The 22,360-nt window shown below is 37.5% G+C and overlaps 1 protein-coding gene and 1 long non-coding RNA gene across 14 annotated transcripts in view; one reads left to right on the forward strand and one right to left on the reverse strand.

The window, feature by feature from the left end:
• The window catches only part of ARHGAP21 (Rho GTPase activating protein 21), a 111,576-nt gene that overhangs the window by 69,263 nt on the left and 19,953 nt on the right, over positions 1 to 22,360 (reverse strand). Inside the window, exon 1 of one of the 12 annotated variants that reach the window (XM_023920175.2) lies at positions 11,603 to 11,716. The exons of 9 other annotated variants lie outside the window; for them this stretch is intronic. In XM_023920175.2, the coding sequence (XP_023775943.2) occupies positions 11,603 to 11,686 (84 nt within the window). In that variant the 5' untranslated portion in view covers positions 11,687 to 11,716. Of the gene's footprint in view, positions 1 to 4,176; positions 4,349 to 11,602; positions 11,717 to 22,360 lie in introns of those variants that run through there. 2 more of the 12 variants (XM_023920174.2, XM_086861198.1) reach the window with 2 other exon arrangements.
• LOC147655932 (uncharacterized) lies at positions 4,271 to 22,233 on the forward strand. Of its 2 annotated transcripts, XR_015278890.1 has the most exons (4): positions 4,271 to 4,453; positions 5,318 to 5,441; positions 18,405 to 18,464; positions 18,963 to 22,233. It is a non-coding gene; the product is annotated as an uncharacterized LOC147655932 (long non-coding RNA). The 2 variants fall into 2 exon arrangements; XR_015278891.1 differs by lacking the exons at positions 4,271 to 4,453; positions 18,405 to 18,464; positions 18,963 to 22,233 and adding an exon at positions 5,528 to 9,620 and having other exon boundaries at positions 5,361 to 5,441.

A 22,360-nucleotide genomic window follows, 5' to 3' on the forward strand; every position in this document is an offset into this window, starting at 1 on the left:
CAGTAGCATTAATGTTTGTAAATAATATTATTTCCAATTTAAAGTAGTCTCAAAGCAATAGCTTCCCCTTGTATCAGCCTAAAATAGCAACTAAAAAAGTGAACATATCCAGCCTTCATGCTCTCTAAAGCCCCTCTAATTTTTAATCTTCTGATCAATTTACAGACCTTTATTGTACAAGCTGAAAATCGTTACAAGACAGTTGTGGGCAATTGCAAGCTAAACTAGAAATAACGAATAGCCATCTTGACTATCTGTAGGTATGGTCTAAGTTCTGAACACCGTCCTCATAGGTGAAAAATTGTGAACACAAGAGAAAATTGATATATTCTACTATCTATTCTGGAAAAATCATTCAAGCCATTTTAAAGTTGGTATGAGCAATCAATTTCTATCTTTATGTTGTGTTCACTACCCAAATTAAAATGATTTTGAAAGAAATGGGGCATGGGACTGGCATCCAGATTTGCTATCTTTTTTAACTATTTTGGTTCATGTGTTTTTAACATACAGAACGCTTCACAATTAAATTATGTAAATGAAAGTCTCATTGTAGATGTGTTTCCCACACTACCTTTTTCAGAGCCTACATCTGTATTTAAAAAACAAAACTAAAACAACCAAACAAACCCCAAGTCCCAAACCAACCAACCACCCCCACCACCAGACCAGCCAGAGGACTTTTCTCTCAGTACCTCAGTCACAACAAGGAGAAAGCCTGTGCTAAGCAGCACCTGCTTCAGCTGCACTTAGCAAATGTTCAACTTTCAGTTCATCTACCAAGAAAAGTGATACCTGATATAGCAGTTCAGCTAGACAGATATATGCTGATTAGAAAATGGATTGATGTTACCTAATTTTACTGATTCAACAGCTATCATGTGATTTTTAGGGCTTTTCAGTAACTACTGACATAAGCCAGAGCAAAAAAACAGAGTTATTAATCCCTAAAATCTTCCTGAGACACTAACAGGATATTCCAAATGCTCTAATAATAGCTGGACTCACTTAAAAACAGGGAAATTTCTCTAATAGGGTCATCTGCTTTCCCCAGTTTTAGTTACCCAGTCACAATCACTTAGTAACTGCCCTGTGAAATATCTGCTATTGCAGAGAAAAAAGGCTTTTCTGGAACAGTCTGGCCTTATTTTAATGTAACAATGAACTAGGCTCTTTAAAAAGCTAACAAAGAAGAAATAAAAAGGTCTTTTCTGGCTAAGACTACAGAATGTGTAGAAAAAAAACAGCCTATAAGGCAGCCATATAAAGGATTATACAACCTTTTCTGAGATACGTTATCCCCATCTCATTTGCATCACACGAAGGCATATCCAGCATACAAAGACAGACAGTATTTTATCTTAGTAGCACCTGAGAAGCAGGATCACTCACACAAGGTGTAAATTGACTCTCTTTCAATTCTCAAGCTAATAAATCAAAATTTCAAGGGAAATGGGTCACATTTATAAAGCCAAATACTATGACCACGTACTGAAACAGTCTAAAGATGCAGTGAGGTAATTTCTAATGTGTCTTTAGATCAAACTGGAATGCACGAACAGCATCTTATACAGAAGTTATTCCCAGCTGAAGAAAAATAATTACTGACACAATGGTGACATTTTAAGTAAATACACCTTCCAAGTATTCAGAACACAGCCTTCTTCTCAAAACAAATAAATTAGTTCCATCACTTTAAGCCTCAGTAAATACATTCATTTCTTACTGAAAAAAATCACTGCAAAGAGACCATCAGGAAAACTGGAATACAGAAAACCCCAAACCCAAATAATTTTAGGCCTCTGTGTCCAATTCTCACTTGTCCAAACTTCTGACTTTTATGTTTACCAAAACTTGTAATCTTACCCTGAATAGGTAGGATGTTGACAGAGACAGAAATTCAGGCAGGAAATACAACTTGTCAGTGTATATATAGTGACACTGTCCTTCCCTCAAAGAAGCATTTCATCATTTTCTGTCCTTGAAAGATGGCTACAGTGTGTAATCAACAATATTCTCTAAATCCACATGGATGATCAGAAATCAATCTGCCAAACTGGTGAGATATGAGGAAATCTGTAAAAATCCTCAATTTAAGATTGCAAATGGTAACTGACACCATAAAAAAGGGCATCTAGAATTTGTAGAAAGCAAGAGAGAAAAAAAAAACCAAACCAAAAAAAAGCAACAAAAAAAACCACCAACTGAATATTTAACAGCTGTACATGCTAGACTTGTTAAAAAACTCTCAGCTGAATTCCAAAGATGCATGCAGCAGTGCATGCATAATACCAAAGTTGTCCCTTCTTTACTAACATCAAAATTAGCGTGCACAGTTAATTAACAAATATCCCAAATGTTTCAGTATTTTTAGTGTCAAACTGGAGCATTCATTTTCACATGCTACTCCAGTATCACGCATCACATTAAACAAGCAACAAGGTTAAAAAAAATTTTTGTTTAATTTTAATAAACAATAATTAACTGTTCCTACTTACATGCTCTACCTACTTCAATCCTAAAGTACATCCTTTTTCTTGTCTACCTTTTAGAAATACAAACATTACTTGGGCATGGCTGAATATAATTAACACATGTCAAAGTGAACTTTGCCAAACAGAAATAAATCACTCTAAATTAAAAGTAAGTTTCCCTCTATACAATAATGAGCTGAACTCTCAAATGCAATACAGATTCACAACATAATATACTCAACCTTAGAGTATCAACATATATTTATGTGATTGCTGACATTTACTATGTGCTGATATTAGTTCACTCCACTGAGAAAGCCTTTATCTACAGAGTGACACTGTAAGAGGGTTCCCCAAACAGAAAAATCAGACAGTTTGAGATGTACTGAAGCACAGAAGAGTTTCCTACCCCAGAACATCTCTGAGGATTCCTCTTTACAGAATGGGCCACAGGGAAACGGATCCCACTCAACAGATCTCTGACTGGTGGCAAGACCCTCGGAGCATGAGACAGAAGGTTTCTGTCTCCATCCTGGCCACTTCACTGCTATATATTTAAGAAAGCTGCAAGAAGGACTTGTTTGCTCAGTGCTTGTAACTGCTGAGCCTGTTTTCAGTAGTTACCAAGAGGAGCCTGCCTTGTCATGAAGCACCTGAAACTGGAAATGCAGATGTAAACAAACCCTCAAAGCTCTAAAGATCAAACAGCTACAGAACCACATTCACCACAAGACGAGATGTGGAAATAAACACAGCCTGAGTCCACACACATAAAACCATCAGTAGATAGCATTAACAGAGACAGATAAAGCTGGCCTAGTCAGGGCCCTCACTCTGGGGTCACTGCAGTCTGGTTTTGGAACTAGGGGCACAGATCTTCTTCCATGTACAGTTCTTTGTGAAGTGCAGGGGGGAGGGGGCGAAAAAAATAAAAGAATTTCCAGAGGAAGACTTCAACTCCCAAACTCAGGGGAAGCGTAAGCACTCAGAATCACCAGGGTCCCAATTTATCTCTTATCAGGCAAGTGTAATGCATACATGAAGCACAAGAAATTTGCTGAGACACCCCAATACTAAAATTCCTCTCGTATTGCAGCTGAGTGGGATGCACTAACTGGAAAGGGTAATAGAGGTAAACAAACTGAAGAATCCAACTACCACTAGAACAAGATGCTAATTATTTATGACTACAAGTGGAGACTTTTACTACAATTAATAGTTCAATATCAAACAACAGGAAAACAGAAATAGATTATTAGTGATCACAGACTAAGGGGAAGACAGGCAATGCCATTCCTCCTGTTTGCTGCTCACCTGGGTTGAAACTAAAGGCAACTAAAAAGGCAATACACGACTACTCCCAGTGTATGAAGTAAGTGGGAAATCTGCGACCTTTCAAAACCAAAGCATCTGTGCCAGCATGGCAGATGGCTGAGAGGCACAGGGAAGGAAACAAAATTCTGTCAAGCACCATGCAGGCTACAGAGCTGGCTTGGGCTTGGAAGCAGGACAGAGGGATACATGTTTCTGTGCACTTTCTGTCTACTTCTGTACTACTAGTGTTGTAGTAAATACACTCATTCAAAGGAGAAACAGTATTTTCAAGATAAAGGAGTTCAGTTCTCATAAAGGTCAAGGCATACGCAGAAAACAAACAGTAAAAACCTCCATGTGTTCATGTTATTACACAGCTCGAACTTGCCTTACTGCACTCTGCTGCTCATGAAAGGCAGCTCTGTAAAGCAGTTGGTGCTCATGTCAGTCTCATCACTATTCCACAAGACCTAAAAAGCAAAGCTGAAGGCTATCTACAGCAAGGATGACCTCCAAAATGCCCCCTCCATGTGTCTGTTCAACTGAAAATTTTTCAGTTTACCTGGCTCTGGACTGAAAACAGTAACACCCCGAGTGGTTCTGCAAATTGAGTCTAGCTAGACATACTTGCTTGAAAGAAACCAGCTTTCAGCTTCCCAGGCCAGGTGAGATTCAGAAAGAGTTCTTCAAAGTAAAGAAAATTCCAACTTACTAAGTCTGCCTAGACTTAAAGCAACTTTTTTCTTTTTCTACACAGCACAAGCTTTGTTTTTTTCATACTGTAGTTCTGATGGCTGGACCTTTTGAACAATGTTCTTAACTTCACCAAAACCAAGATCATGTCTGGTATGACCAGTGCTCTGCCATTTTTAAACAGGATTTCCCCACATGCAGCCCCTAACCCCCATAAACATGAACTAGCTCCTCAGATCTCCCTTTAAACTCTAGATACTACCAAGTTTAGCATATTTCAATTCATTAACCAGTAACGTTTATTTTAGTTTTTTACACATATATATATTTTGTATATATATTTACATCCAAAAAGTGTACTAATTGACCAAGACTCTTTGCAAAGTTAATTAAGTGCACTTCAGATAGTAATTTATACCACCACAGAGTAAGAGCCCATTTCAAGCAACAGCACTAAGGCAGAGTAAAAAAGAATATAATAAACTTCACAGGATAGAGATGCAAACTATTTTCACGATGTGTGTTGTTTGCATCTTGAATTTTGTTACTCATAACAACAAACATGGAATTCATAATATTAAATTTAGTCAGAAAAACATTAACAACAAAGAGAAATTGAGAGCTTCCTTGTTTTCTTATAGACTCATTAGCAAAAGCTTACCCTCTTAACAGCTACATCCTTAAACTGGAAAGAAAGGAAACATCTGCAGGGCTGGTAGCTAGCACAACAGCAAAATATCATGTGATCTTAATTTAGCTAAATTGAAAATTTTCCTTCTCTGCTTGTTCCGTCATTGCTTGTTAAGAATGGGAAATTCTCTGTCCTCACCTTACAGTGTAATCTGAAAATATCCGAGACAGGAGAGAAGGAAAGCATGCTTCTGCTCCTCAGCATTGAAGAAATGTTTGAGGTTACTCCATGCAAGATAAAAGAATCTTCTCAGCAGTCTGACAGAAGTGGTAAGAGCACCTTGCATAGTCACCAGCTGTCAAGAGCTGCCTGCCTTATACTGCCTCCTTCCTAAAGCCATATGGAATTTTTTCAGATTCAAGACTATGAGCTGCCCATGACCCACTCTGCTTCCTACAAACAGGAAAGGACAATAAGAAACACCACCTCTGTCCCCAGCTAAACTACTGCAAAAATAGAAATGAGTTCCTTCAAACTTCAATCAAATTTGTTCTCTTTTTGCTTTCTAGAATAACCCAGGCTTTATCAAACACACAACATACCACATAGTTTCCACTACACTTCCACCATGGTATAACCACAAACGTATTTACATGTGAAACAGCTTTGCAGAAGCCTTCAAAAAAACCAAAGCCACCACACAATGTAAAATCACCAAAATCACCTGCACAAACCCCATTTCAGTAACCTGATGCTCCACACTTGAAACTATTACCAGCCCTGAAACTACCTACAGATCTCTCTCCCTTCATAGTATTTTTCTCCACTGTAGGCAGAGACTATGTCTTGAATCAAAAAATCATTTACTCTACCAGGGACACGGTTAAAAGCTGACCAAACTACCCAAGAGAACAACCACTTTTACCCAGTTTCTCTGTCCCTACAGCAAATCTCTGTGTTGACTAGGCTACATCAGGATGCAGCTACAATACTGAGTAAGGGCTTTATTGCTTTTGGGCTGAGCAGTGGAACAGTGCATCCTTATACCTGCTCTCTATTGAATGTAAGCATGAGGCTGACCTTCTCTTACTGAAAGTACTGAATTTTTCAACATAAACAATATGCTCATTCCTGTTCTAAAAACAAGAAAATGAGATCATTTAGAGGCTAGACACATCACTTCATCTGCATAAGTGCATCACTGTACCTGCTGGTAATTCAAGCTGTTAAGGCTTAAGCTCATTCAATACTGCACTACAGCAGCTCTACTTGGGATTTTATTTCATGTATATCAGAAAAATCTCTTGACCTGCCCAAAGCCAAAGAGAAGCCTTTGGAAGATCAGGGATTTGATCCTTCAATGTCAAACCTCAACAGAAACCTTAAAAATGTGGTTATTGCACATGGGTTGTTATTCTAGAATTTGATTCCGTTTGCACAAGACTTACCTAGACAACTGGGGGTGTTTTAAGAAAAACTACATGGATCAAGGCTAAAAAACATTATAGGAATTTTAACACAGAGAACGCGGTTCAAAACTCCACACAGAAGACCAGTGTGTCAAGATTCTTTACCTCCCCACATACACAGCTTCACTACTCAAAAATAACCTCTAAATAAATTTACATACAGCTTAAGATATTCAGTGTTAAAGCTTTCTAATACAGTGACTTATTAATAAACTCCTGCAAACTCACCACTTATAAACAATCCTGGTTCTGAATTTCAAGACATTTAATTTCAACATTCTATGTAATGTGCAAACCAACATACTCTTATGTTTCAAAGGCCTAAACTTGGAAGTGAAAAGGCTTGTCCATTGCAAAGCAAAATAAAATAAAATTAGCATACACAGATGAAAAGCCACATATCCAAACACCCAAACTGAATTGTGACCAACCTCTAATTTGTAATCCATTGTGCATATATAACAGAGGAAAAAAACCAGCATTTTCAGTGAGAAACTTCTTTTACAAAGATGCACAGGAAAATGCTTAAAGAAGGTGTGTGACATCATTAACTTGAAAAAATATATTATATCTTGTATCTTTAAAAAATGTATTATATCTTTATGCCCAGAGATGTCACCAAGAGGATAAAAAGGAGAAAGTTGTTCACAGGATTTTCAGTTTAACTGCAAATCCAAAAGCTTCTGAATGCTGACTTATGACAGGATCTTATGTGACCTGCTTGTATTTCCTCCCCATTTGCATTGCCTATGTTGGTAAGAATGGTTGATATAGGCAAATAAATCTACACTTGTTTTTCTGTCTGGAGGTTGAAGCATAGAGAGAGAGAGAAGAAATTATTTTAACACAAATCTATTTGCTTATTTAAGAACTAATTGTCTTTGCATGCCTATTATTGTGGCTCAAATTGCTCACAGTTGCCAAGTTATTTCCCTGTACTTCTGGACATTACAAAATGTTTCTCCAGCAACGTGAATTTCCACAATGAGTTAAGTCACCAGCTGTTTCATGCAATGATTTTACACTTTTTGCTTAAACTGAAAACAGCACACCCTGCACTGCTTCCAAGACAGATTTTTATCATATTGCCTCCCTCCCTCCCTCTCTGAGGCAGCAGATGAACAGAAGTAAGAGCACAGTACGATAACAAGTATCACATTTCAAAATCATTATCAGCTTCAAATATCTCAGAAGAAATATAGACACCTTTGTTATTTCATCCTCCAAGTGACACACTTTGAAAACTGAAAAGCATTTTTAATGTCAATTGAGATTCTCTGGAGGAGGAGAAATAGCTGCAGTGCAGCAGCTGCTGCAGTACTGCTGCGTTCTGGGGCTCGAACGATGGTGATGCGAGAGACGGGCTTGCACAACAACATTGCATTCTCACACACTGCCTGCAATAATGAACTCCAGCTAAAAGAACAGAAATCAGACACCTTTCCTGCTAGGTCACCACATAACAACAAATCTTCATGTATAACAAAATAGTCTTTGATAAGAAGGTTTCTCCAAGACCAACAACTGCAATGATGAGGCCCACCCAATGCAGTGAAATTTGAACAACTGCAAGTTTACAGAGCTTGCAAAATACTTACCCCTGGCTGTAAACTCCAAGATCTAAGTAGTTACATGGCTGAAAGAACATTATCATTATTTTTAGAGGCTAGAGTGCAGCAATAATATTAAAAAAAAACCTGATGCAGTTCATCAAAGAACTAGTGAGAGCAGGACATGAGAAGATCTGATCTGCTCTCCTCGAACTAACTGCTCAGTCAAACAAACTAACTGAGAAGTCTGCTCAGAGCACAGAGCTGACCTATGCTCTATGCTGGTAAGAAGACAACCTACACTCAATTTGTGGTCTACTGTTTCCAATCTAACACATGACAGAAAGGCATTTGTGATAAAAGGAGGGAAAAAACCCAAATCACCTACTTTATATTACCTACCAGTACTTCTTCCAACCATCTGAAGCAGTGGTATTTATTATTTTAGGCATACTTGCTCCACTGCATTTCATCATGGCCACAAGGTCAACTGACATACCAGGCATCTCCAGAGCCTGTTCATGTGCTGAAGGCTCACAAAGGACATCCTTACAAGGACAAAGGGAGTAGCTCCAATTACATCCTACTGAAGATTAGCCTAGTTCATATGTTACTGAGGAAAAACATTACCTAGCTCTTCCACATATTCACTGAAGAACTCCTCTTGGACCACAGCTAGCATGCTAAGTTATGATTCCAAGACTACAACTACATAAATTGCCTTAACTTTTTACAGCACTCTCACCCTCTCTCTTTCTTCTTTAAGAAAAAACACTAAAAATTCCTTCTTTACTACGACATACTTTTTACCTACTACTCTGCCTCACTAACTCTACATTTGCAGTCATGCTGAAGTTCTGAATTGCCAGTAGGACTCTTACACTTCAATCTACCCCATGTTCCACAGGCCAGCTGTCACAGACAGCACATGCAAGAAGCAAGACACTTTGGTACTTTGCAATAACTCATTTTAAGAAATATTTTTAACACAGGTAGTGCAGTTCTCCCATGAACAAAATGCAAATGATGAAAAACTGCAAGCAATCAAGTTTATTGTCACTGAAGGCTTGTGAGTAATTATTTATGGATCACCATGTGATCCATCAGCCATCAATCACATTCAATGCTTGGACTAAAAACTGTAACTCACTGATGCCAACAGAACTTCACTGATTTACATCACAGAATAACTGAATTTTAAGGGGTTTTGTTTAAGTATGAAACATTGCAGATCGTTTGAAACCATTCTTATACACACAACAGCTTGCTGTATCAGAGTGCAAAGGGCGACTGTGTCCAGCCATAGTAACTTTAATATCACACCATGAAAATACTTTTTCTAAAATTTAAGCCACCATGAAAGACAGAAGAAAATATCCCTGCTATCTCATACTTGCTTGCTTCCTGTTTTAAAAAATAGGCTTTGGGAAATACATGCTGCAGTGCCAAGGGAGTGGGTGGTGAACAATAAAAACAAAAGAAATCCTCAGAATCACTACAACCTAATTTGAGATATTATTAGTGACACAGACTTCACAAGTCATCCATCTGCTTTCTCACCAGCAGCCTGCTTGGGCTCTGTGAGGTGGGAAAGGTGGAGAGCAGCACTGCTATGTGGAGCAGTGTGCACCTCTCCCCAGGCCTGGCAGCTTGAACTTCTGCCATGGCACATCAATGCAGCAGGAACAGAGCAGCTGCACTGTAATATCCCATAAATTAACTTCCAGCTTCATTTCAAAGAAAAGTATCAGCAGCAGTTCATGAAATTGTATAGTTTACAGAGCCTGGACATCAGTTAAAGTAAACAAAACAACCCCACACACACATAACAATTGCACAGTCTACTTAAAATCTAGCAAGACCAAACAGTTCTGCAATATTACTACCTCAAACATGCAATTATGTCAGGGTATGATGATCTAAAGCTTTTTTCTTCTTTCCATATTGGTAAGAAACAGTTATTAGATTATGTGAACCCTGTTCTGCATCGGGGTGAGGGGGTTTTGGTGGTTTCTGTTTGTTTGGGGTTTTTTTGTTTGTTTGGGGTTTGTTTGTTTGGATTTGATTGGAGAGGTTTTTTTGGAGGAGGAAGTGTTTGGAACTTGGCTTTGGGGTGGGGGATAGTATTTTGGGTTTTTTAAAGCCTTTCACATCAATATGCTCAAAAAACAGCTCTCTTTTATCTTCCCTCTAGTTATATCAAATGCACTTTAAAACTTTGCAGGACTTCCCACATACTAAGACTTCTCTTATTTCTCCTTGATTCCTGTGAAACATGGGAAGCAATTGTCATATTGCATTTGACTGGATAGGTGAATTCTAACACATATACAAGCAAACTAGATCAAACAGTGGGGTATCTATAAAAATTTTAAGAGAATGTATCATGTTTCCTCTGTTTTTTCAAATTCAACAGAAGATATTTTTTACTTGCCACATCATCTAGATCACTTGCAAAACCCAGGCACAATCAATCAGGTTTTGCACCATTAACAAAAGAAGTAAAACAATACCCACAAACAAACAAAAAACAAAAGCAAACCACACCACCATCACCCAGCAGCGTATTTTCCTGATTAACAAGCTTCAGTAAAGATGTGACATACAGGGGTTGTAAGCATTTTTAACTGGCAGATTATTTCAAAGGACCTCTATGTATAGTAGTAAAAAATTCTGAATCACCTGTCTCTAGTAACTGTACCAAATCTGCAACTTTATAAGGAGTGTTTACCTTCTCCTTACATCAAATAAAAATTCAATAAATTTTCTTCAGTAACTGGCTGAATGTTACATGAGAAATACAGGTAATATCTAGAGTAACTTTAAAGTAGTATTACAACTGCATACACTATATAAATTACTTATTTAAAAACCTTTAGCAAGTGGATTCTATTTTGAAACATTTTTAATTCAGCATCCATGCAACTTTTTTTGTTTGGCTTTCTCCCCATCCGGTTCTACAGCAAGGTAGTGAATTACAATTATATCTGTCCATATTAAGAACTGAATAACATCCTTTGATTTATTTAATCCTGTATATAAAAAAAAAAAAAAGTAACAACCTCCCCCTCACACTTTTTAAAAACCTATACATGATCAAGTACTTTTTTTAAAGCAGGAAAACAAATCAGCTTTATGTTTATTAACAACTCGGCTTGTCTTGGCACATATCCCCCTTCCTGTATGTGATATTTACCTTTTTGTGCAATTCATTAAACAAAACCCCTCAAAGCATAATCTAAAGAGAACAAACTAAAGTACTCAAAGTGTTAAAAAAAGCAATTATATAGTCAAACTATGCTTTGTATGCTTTTTAACTCTAGAAAACTCCTTGGTAATTATCAGCATTTCTAATATTTCATCCTCAGCAAGACTGGGGGTGGGGAGAAGAGATGAACCAGAGCCTTTTTGTTCTCCCCTTATACTAAACTATATAATCATCTTCTATGTAAGGATAAGCAAACAACAAACCTGATCGCTCCATGCACAGTACAGGTTACATATGAAACTCCAGTTGTGATTGATCATGCAGTCCAAAATCCTGAACTGGGCCATTGCTGTAGTGCAGAGCGCTGCTGTGCTCTGACTCAGCTTTTGTCCGGGTGATCCTCGAGGATATGAGAGCTATGCAGCAACGACATTCAGGAACAAGGACTTTCCTTCCTGTTCAGTGTCCCTTCCCACCCCAACTATGTGTCAAGTCAACAAGATAAATTGACAGAATTGCATAACATTCTTCAAAATAATACTTCCGAAGCTGACAAATTATGCATTCTTAGGAATATATGGGAAATAAGAACATCCTAAGAAACCACAATAAAGCAAACAGAAATGCACTCTCAAACAGCACTTGCTCTTTTCCCTACCCTCCCCCCGTCATTTTTGCTCCTCTTGAAATCACTCTAAATATAAACCATTTAGTGTCATAATTCGTATCATATGATCCTTAAAACTTCCTTAGGCACAGCTGCAATGGTGGCTCACCAAATTGTACATGAGATTCAAAAGCTCAGGATGCTTCTTTTAAAACAGCACAATACAGGAACTTTTCAAAGTTAGGGAAACATCACAGTGGTCATAAAAATGATATACGTTTATCTACTTTGTACTCTTAAACTGCAGACTTCTCTTCAAACCTGTAGAAGTACTGTTAGCATTGCACAGAAATGCTGGCAGCCATCTGTTAATAAAGGATGACAATCCTATAGGTCAGGGCTGCAACACCAGAGGGATCCTGAAAAACTGAAGAAATACTGGAAAAGTTCCTTCCTTTCTTCACGTATTCCTTTTTTGCAATCTGCAAACAATCCTATTTTAGCATGAACCTCACTTACGGTATCCTGACTGCTTACCTAATATTCTCATTTCAAAGTGACACTCAAACACAGGAAATGAGTTTCTGCAGAAACACATTTTATCTGGTGACTACACGAACTATTAGACTAGTCACAGAACCAACTTAGAATAACCTGCAGTTTAAATTATACAATTATCTAGCAACTCCACAAGATGCAAGAGACAGAAAACTGTCTTGGGAAAAGAAGAAGGGAAGGGAACAAGTGGCCAATTCACCCTTTGGTTCAGCAATGGCCAAATGACTGAGAAGTACTTCAAATGTCAAACAAAATGTGTGTCATAAAAGCAGTCTGGAAACAAAACAAACTCGTACATGAGAGAAATGGTGTGGCCAAAGAGCAGTTCTAACTTTGAGACAGTTATACAAATAAGGCCTCATTGGTTTTAACCAAAACAAATAAAAAAATCTTGTTCCAATTTCTCATCTGAAGGACCCTGGAAATTAATACCAGAGTGCAAGCCAACCTCTTCCCTTCTTGCCAATGTGAATAGTCTGAAAACTTCCAAGACACTGCTGTGTACAGAAAAAATAAATCTATTCTGGTTCATTTTAAGATATATATGGCAGGAGATTCTCTATTATCTTTATATCACCTAATTGTGCAAAAGAGAGAACAGCAGTACCAGTGCAACACGGCACAAAATGAATGTGTTCTCAGGTGAAAAAAAAAAAGCAGAACAATAACATCTCAAGTTAGACAGTCTGTAATGAAGCAGGCAGGGCTGACATGACATGTGGCTAGAAGAAATGTCCTGCTTAGCAACTATTACTAGGTGGAACAGATACACTTCCTCACAAGAGACAACTCTCCAAGCTTGAGAAATCTTGGAGAGGATGTCTGGGAAGGTTTTACAGAGCAGGGGGTTACTGCAGAGATGCCAGAGCAGACTGAGGCGGTCAAGTCCCCAGGACAGCAATGCTGGAAGGAGGAAGAACCCGGCACCCTGCAGGACTGGCAGCAGGGATGCTGGCAGAGTGTTTGGGGCAGCCTACACATGGCTGGAAAAGCAGCCAGCTGCACATTTGTTGGACTGTGGAAAAATGCTGTCACCAACTAAGTAAGGCAGAGGGAAGAGTAAAAGTAGATCTGGAAAATTAAGAGAAGACTGCTGTTCTATACTAAAATCAACATCAATCAAGTTCTTCTTAAACAGTATTTCAGTACAATTTTGCAGTGATTGGTTTTACTGTTGATCATCTACTTTTAGATTAATCAAACATCACTCCATATTTATCTCCTATGAAGTACTCAACCTCCTAATAAAGTATTCAACATACTATATTATAAATCTCTTGATTTTATTAATTAGAAATTAATAATAATCTGTTATTATTAAACAAACAGCAGTTACAACTCAGAATCAAATTTGTGTAACTCTTTCCATGAAGTCAGCAGCCATTACTTACCCATTACTTTCCATTCATTTTCAAATCTGTTTCAAGGAAATCCTAAACCCATTTTTTATCTCCTACAATCTGCACAGTGCTTATACACCACTGCAGTTTATGCAGAAGTGTCTAAATACTGCAGATAAAAAAATAAATAAATAAATAGCAATACAGAGCAGTAGGAGAACATTTTCAGAAACAGTCTTGGCCTGTCAGCTGCTTCCAAAGGTCAGTATCAAAATGCTTGTAAATTCCAGTAGGCACAAGAATGAGCTGAGGACAAAAGCTGTTTCAAGCTTGAATCTTTACTGAGGTGTCTCAGGTAAAAGGAGTTCACAGACTGCAGCAGGAGCAGCACCTTCAACAGCAAATTGCAATTATTGCTTAAAATGGACCGTCTCAAACTTTTTCTCCAAGTCAGTCTTTGTACTTATAAATTTGAATCTGTTGTTACTGAAAACTGCTCCTGATCATCATCAGCCAGCTTGACAATTGCCCTCATTTACAAGGTATGCCCTCATTTATTTCCTGGTATGACGTTAAACCCAATTCCACTAGTTCAGCACTCCCCTGTTCTAACCTTACTTTCTTCACTGTTAACATGTTTTTTTGGGAGACTGTTTTTACTCCTAAGCATAGTTCCTGTGTTTGACATACATCAACATTAGCGGGCACCAAAGGACTCACTGTCCAAATTTGAGTCCAACATTCAATTGCCCAGGGAGTTCCTTATCGTACACTGAGCTTTGACTGAAAAACAGATGATGATGACATCCAGGTCTACTGCTGGTCAGCTTTCCACCTCTTTAAATAACAAAGGGACCACCTAGAATTCTGAGAACACAATGAAGTTGAACCACAATTATGCTATTTATTAAATAAAAAATAAAGAGCCTATCCAATGTCCTCTCACATCTGTTGCCAAGTTCAGTGTCCTACTGTTAAAAACTATGTTTAAGATCCCAATATTTTGATGTAACTAAACTAAGAACAGTTCAGAAACAACTTCCTCAGTTCTTTCAGAAATCTCCTTTGTATGCAGATTCTAGAAGGTTAAAAAGGAACAGTAGAAAAGAGGCACAACTTCCCTAAAATTGTGCCTCTCAAGTATCTACACTTTTCTCTAAAAACTGCAGTGAGCTTTCTGAAACAGAAACAGGTTATACTCACAAAAAGGAAGGGCTTCCATTTCCCTAAAACTCCAGATACTTTTTCTGTATGAGTAAATAAGCAAACCATACGCAAGGGTCAGCACATCAGCAGTGCATGGTGAAGCACGTTCCAGAAAGATGCTGTGCAACAATTCTTTGAAAGGCTGAATCCTTTACCAACAAAGTGTAGACTGACAGTGATGATGGTGAAGCTCTGGTGGAAATCTGGGGGGGCTTTAGCAATTGAAATTGAGAAGTGCACAAGAACAAAAAAGGAGAAATGTGTCTGAGGAAAAGGTGTTTTCACTGCTCAGGTCACAAAGACTAACAAGGAAAAAAGTTGCTACAAACCAAGTCAACAGCAGGAAGAGGCTGAAATATGATTCCATTCTGAGTTCTTTCCTATCATTGAAATTGTTACAAAAAACCCTATGAACATTAAAAAAAAAAAAAAAAAAGTAAGAAACAGTAAATACAAAAACCATCTCTCTCCATAGTGGAAAAAAAAGTATCTGGAGTGTTTCCTTCCCTCTGTAAGAACTCCTTTCTAAGATGTAACACAGTTCACAGAATTAGAAACACAAGATAACCCTAAGGGGAAAAAAAGCAGGGTACAAGAAATGGCACAGTACCATTTCAGGCTGTTTAACATATATGCATACCCATCTGACACAATTATACTGATATTTTAATCCAAAACCCGAGAAACTAAGAAAGCACACAAGACACATCACTTTTCCTTCAGAAACTAAAGGCAAAAGAAAATAACCGAGATTAGCATAACTGTCATTTTTCTTCTGCATAAATGCAACTTGCATTTTATCAATGTATAAGCTCATTAGATTACTTCAACAATGTATTTTATGATGCATTTTGTAAACACACCATTCCATCACCCCACAAAAAAATTCACAATATCTAAATCACATAAAGAAAGTTGCTCTAGTAATTGTTTTAAAAACTCATGCAGTAAGGTACTCATCACTTTGGCAGCCTAATTCTTCAAAAATTTTCCTGCATCCACTCTCAAGACAATTTCACCATCATGTTTGCTTCCAAGAAGGACATGTGATAGCAGGATTGATCTGTCAAGTGTCAGTTTGAGTCACAACATAGAAAAGTTCTTTTCTCTTGAACAATCAGTTCAGTTCACCAGTTAAGCTCAAGTAGTGCCCACTTCCTTGGATTTTAGCCATAGTTATTTTCAGTAGACTAGTTCTGTGTTTCCTTTCTCTAACCAACTTCTAGCACTTCCTTTTCTTTATCTGACATCTACAGCCACAGATCTCGCTGTTTCAGAAAACAATCAACGTCCAAACAAAACCTAACTTTTTACTAGCTTTAGCTATAGGAAAGTGTCATTCTGCATGTTATCCCATAAAAATGAATATACTGGATATAAAACAGGATCTGATTCCTCAAACTGCACTCTAGTAAAGCAGCTGGCAATCTTTAGAAACGTGAAGCAAGTTTTTAATACTCTATTTAAGAAATGCACAGCCAAGTTTTGTAGGGACGGTGTAAGAAATGAAAGTCATGTCTACTCTTATGAAAAGTGTACTTCTGTCACACCATTAAGCACTTGGTAACATTTATGGTGTTAATGAGATCAAACTCCTGAGAACACATAAGTTTAGTGCAGCTATCATCACTGCTACCTACTCAGTGTCTCCCAAGAGCTGATAACTCACTTTCTACCTGCAAGTTCCTGCATGGCAAAGGTACTGCTCTTGTGGAAATTCCTGTTTATCTAATCCAGCGTCCACACAACTATACCAGTTTTGTTTCAGTGTCCACTTATTCTATTGTTAGTTTTTCATGTCAGCAAAAGATGAAAACAGCAAAATCTAGCAAAAATTTTACAAAAGTCTATTTGTTAAGTGCATTTTAAATCACATTAGTACTATTCACCTGGTTACTTTACATCATCATGTCTAAGACAAAATGCAATGTGACTTAATTTGAAATTTCTCTACTTGTTAATTTTTCATGTCTGAGCAAAACATGGAAAAAAAATACTGCAATGCTTATTCCATAATGTACCACCCCCCCACCACTTACTTATCCCCATGAAAACAACTGTAAGATACATTTAATTTTACCAAATTGTACCAAATTTTACAGTACTAACTGTTTCTTGATTACATCTGAATCTCTAGAAGACAGTGTACACACCAGCCATGATGCAGCCATGATCAGGTTAGAAAGTAGGCAGGATTTTTTTTCCTTTTTGTTTTTTCGTTTACCCTCAGGAATGATGGTAAAAGCATCCAAATTAAATCACATCAAATGTAACGGCTTTGGACAGCACACACATGTTCTTTTACAGAAGGCTTTTCACTTACAGTATTAGTGATGCTGTCTGAACACACATGGGTTTACAACTGGCTTAAGCACCACCACAGGAAGAATTCTAACAGGGACTTCCTGTTGTCTTCCCACTCTTCACTACACTGTAGTGCCATGTCTTCAGCTTGGCTGTTTCTGATCCCAGCACAAAGCCAGAACTAAGTTACTTGCCTGTTTAAGACTGGGCTTCAGAATTCTAAAATTTCCCTTGTAATAAAATAGAACCCCTACACACGTTAATGCCTATAGTAACATATAGGAAAATACAGTGATAACTCTGGTGATCACAGAGAAAATCGTTTCCATTTATTGGGATATTTATTTAGACAGCAAATCTATTATAATACAGTTATTCTTCTCAATAATCTAGCAATCTCTAAATACAAGGCTAGGATAAAGCTAACCAGCAACTGTGACAACACTGAAGCACCTTCACTTACAGCCCAATACCCTCTTATTGAGACCAGAGGGTGCTCACATGGCCGAGCTGTTTCTGTACAGAGAACTGCTTTCCTGAAAGACAATCCCAGAAAGCAACACCCATTTCACTCCAGACACAGTGCCAGCCTGATCAGAACACAGACATATTCCTGCTTTCTCTGCATTCAGACTGCAAGAAGAGAACCAGAATTATAAATTATTACTTGTTATAAAGTAATAATATTGTAATAAATTATTAATAGTTCTTGTGGTAAACACAAGAACTGTTAATTCATTTTCAATAAAATCCTCCTATTTCTGTTAGAGTAGTAGGTTCCCAGTACTTGACAACATGGTCTACTTCAAAGCACAAATCTGATATATAGAGAATAACAATAAACTGTCCTTCCAACACCAAGTACAAATTCTGAAGTTAACATAGTCTCACAATTGGCAATCAGGACAGCTGAGCTCTTCCTGAAGCCAGCTAAAATGAGAAAATAAAATCTTCATTAAAATAAAATTACTAGAGCATGTATGAAGCAATTTGAGTTTATCAGCTAGCAAAATAATCACATTTGCTTCCTCTGCATTCCTTTTCCCTCAGCTGGAAGACAGTCCACCAGTGGAACATGAAAGGGACTGTACCAAGCTCTCAGTCAGAAAGGTAAGCTCCAACTTCAGAAAGCAGAAGTCTAATCCCAATTACAGTTAAAAATTTCCTAACATTCATTTAACTTAATTAGTTCATTGACTGAACTGACAACCAAAAAGAAACATAGAAAATCAGTTTTGGTATGCTGGAAGACATATTACGTAGTATTATTGATCTTATTTTTCATAGAACATCTTTCTTTTGCTATTCTTAACATACAGGGTTTTTACCCATTAATAATGAAAATATATTTTTATTAAATGATAATTTACCCTTACAGATTGGCAATCTCTGTAATTTTAAACTTTACCATCTGCACTATCAGAGTCAAAAAGCTTCAAACTCAGCACTAGTACTTCAAGGTGTTAGACTTCAGAATGACATAATATAAGTTTCTTTTAGAATTGCTCTCCCAAAATTCAAATAATGCTCAGTCATTGTACATAGGTCCTAAAAATCCTAAAAAAACAACTTGTAAGTGAACATTTATTCCTTAATACCTCCCTGTAGGTTTCCCACAGCAGCAAGAACCCTAAGCTCCTAGAGCACTCTTGTTTAAGGCTGCTCCACTCCAGCTGGCAAGGCCCATGATGCTGAACACTCCTTGGCCACTTTACCTCCACACCAAGAGAGATCTCAGAGTACCTTTCACAGGAGCCTTTCCAAAAGCCTTTCTCCTGTTTCCACCTATGGTCTCAAATATAAGGTTGAGTAGAACTCCCACACTGTTAATGCTATGCAAATGCTACAGAGGAAGGTGCCATGTAAAATCATTATTTACACAGAATTACTCAGTGCAGTCTGGAGTCCTTTGTCAGCACATTTTTTCCTGCAGATGCATGGGCACAGACTCTAAGATATAGGATTACTAAGGAGCAACGTTCTTCACACCTGCACTTCTCCTTTCCTTTTGTACAAGGATATTCTGTAAATATACCAGCCAACATATGCTACAAATCAAGCAACTCTGGGTTAGGTTTTCAAATCTGTCAGGCAATTTGTTGTATTGATTACAGGCAACATAATGCAGTACAGAGAAGTCCTGTCACACTCAAGCTACAGAACCCAGCAGAGAAACAAGTATCACCACTTGTCACTCCAATGAGAAGAAGAGTTAAATAAAAACAGCTTGTTAACTAATATAGTTTGATGACTTATGCCTATCTTTCTCTTCTGACTGTCCCCGAATTTTATTGACTTTCACAGTGCCAGAGTCTTGTCTAGAAATTTAATGAGGCTTTTGTTCCTTTTAATGAAGATGAGGTACCTCAAACAAACAACAAAATGAAACACCCCTGTTCCCTGTACATTTATTTGTAAAGCTATAACCATGCTTCCAATACGCTGCATTTTCAGAAGCTTAAACTCTGGTCTTTTTAAAAAAACCTCAAAGATTAATCTCTAATATCTATTAATCTCTCTAAGCAATTTAAGTAACTTGAAGAGGTTCAGAAATTCAGATTTTTCCTTCATTTTTTCCATATTTTTTCTATTAGGAGCAAGCCCAGTTTTGCATGAACAGTGTTATCAGTCAAGTGACACAATCTGAAATTAACTTTCATGACTTCCACTCTTTTTTGTTTTAAAAAAATATGTGGATTTGATTAAAGCTCTTCCCCACCATTGTGCAAATTTCCATCTCTTCTCTAAAGTCTTCATTCATCCAAAGGTAGATTTACTTGGAAGAAAATACTTTTTAAAACAAGTTAACAAATTTTCCAGGGAGCTTTGGAATTCTAAGAAGGCTTAAAGTCTATTTCAGAAACAAATATATCAAGTTGTTACATGAGTAGTAGAACTGACTTCGGTCTCATACATCTTGTAACTCCCCCTCATCTTCTTTCATCCTGTCAGATCCCCTGTAAGGGAAAGAATGGTTTTTGGCAGTCACACACGTGCTGATTGACCGGCCACAACAGCTCCCCCATCTCACCTTCAGTGAGAAGCATGACTGGGGCTTCTCTTCCATCTACCTACTGAGTGGCTCTGAATTTCCAGGCACTTTGTTATTCTGAGACCTTCTTCCTGCCTTGGAATTTGACCAAAATTGACCAGGGACCTCAAGAGCAACTGCAGAGCAACTAACAGATGGACAGACTGATGCCATGAACAAAAGAAATCAGATTCAAGAATTTTTACTTCTTCACTTCATTACATCACTTGCTACTGACACTATCTTTTGCCTGAAGAAAACCAGCCTTGCATTTTCACCTGTACTGCCTAATGCTAATTTGGCATGCAATTATCCTACAGAAACGATATTATGATCTTGTTATCAAAAGTAAAAGAAGAAACTTGAAGAACTGTAAGGTAGTACATTACAATCTTATAATACTTATATACATTCTTTAGGGAAAAAATAATGCAACTGAAAATTATGACATCAGCCATATTCTTGACAAAAAATAATATGAGCACAGGTAGAACAATAAACTTTTTTTTTCTGATCAATCTACATTTTGCAACAGATTAAACTGTATTTTCCTCATTTTCTGTATGTCTGTAGAGCTAAAGATCATTTTTTTTCTAGTGAGCAAGAGTTCAAATTCACAAAATACAGGCAGAGCAAAAAGTAGCGTTGCAGTTCTCTTTACAGGGTACAGCTCCAGGTCTAAGCATCTAGTAAAGAAATTCAACAGTGAAGTACAGACCACGCAGATGCTAAAAGCAGCATTATGTTGAAGAAAGGAGTACATCCAAAATCCCACTTTCTACGGTCCAGACAATGAAATGTATTTTCAGATGCAATGTGAAAAGCACTATGTAAAATTACTGCAATGCACATCTAAAGGATCAAAGGTGCAGAGAAGCCAGGCATCTGAATTTGTCTGTATGTAACAGTCAAATTACCTGTGGCATGAAAGAGACTTGATACGATACTTAATAATTTTTCCATACAATGGAATTTAAAACCTTTCTATTTCTTAACCACAGCATAAAAGTAACTTTTATGATAAAAAAACACAGTATGCAAAACACTACTGGCAAAGACCTGTTTTTCATCAACTAGAAGCACTGCCCCATTACATTTAGAGAGGAAGTCAATAGCTTCACCCTCTGGCCTCAACATTTCAATTACACTGTGAACCCAGGGTAATTTTTAGTGCTTACCACTAAAGGGAAATACACTGATTGCAAAAAACCACAGAACTCAACACATGTAGCTCCGCAGGGATGGTATCTAAGTAGATCTTAGTAATGATGTGTCGCTTAAAATTATGGTCCTAAACCTCACTATGCTGGTGGCACAATTCATCATTCCAAAATTCTTAGGAAAAAAGTCAGGGTATCCTCTGAAAAGTTTAAAGAGAATGTTTGCTTCCCTAAATGCAGGAAGCATCTCAAAAAACAGAAGTTTTGCTCATAATAGCACATTACCATTCATCAGCACAAAAAATCCAATTAATAAGCAAGTTTCACTTTCCAAATTATCTCTCAAACCTACATGACATTTCTAGAAGTGATGGGCTTGGCCAGCCTAACAGCTTACTGCTTGCCACTTCAGTGAACCATTTCAGCCAGAGACTACTAAGAATGCCACTAGAACTGCAGCCAGGCCTCAGAGGAGATTGGAGAAAAACTTCGTATGAACTAGAAGGAACTGGTTGCTGAGAAGTATCATCTTTGCTCAATTCGTAACAGAAAATGAATAAACAAAAAGCCTCATCTGAAGCTAATTCTAGAAACAAGGACTTACTGTGATCCAGTCAGTAGGGAGTGGAGATATATTCCCTTAATTTCTAACCCAATAAAATAATTCAGTTTTCTATACAGGAGAAAACGGTGCAAAATCAATTTTTTTTTTTAGCTTACAAATATTTTGGGGTGTTTGCTATTAATGAAAGGGTATAAGCAGAGCCACACCAGAACTCTGGCCAATATGGCTCCATCCCACCAAGTCAACAGCT

Source organism: Cyanistes caeruleus, chromosome 1, assembly GCF_971803275.1.
Source record: "Cyanistes caeruleus chromosome 1, bCyaCae1.hap1.1, whole genome shotgun sequence".
Classification (NCBI taxonomy): domain Eukaryota; kingdom Metazoa; phylum Chordata; class Aves; order Passeriformes; family Paridae; genus Cyanistes; species Cyanistes caeruleus.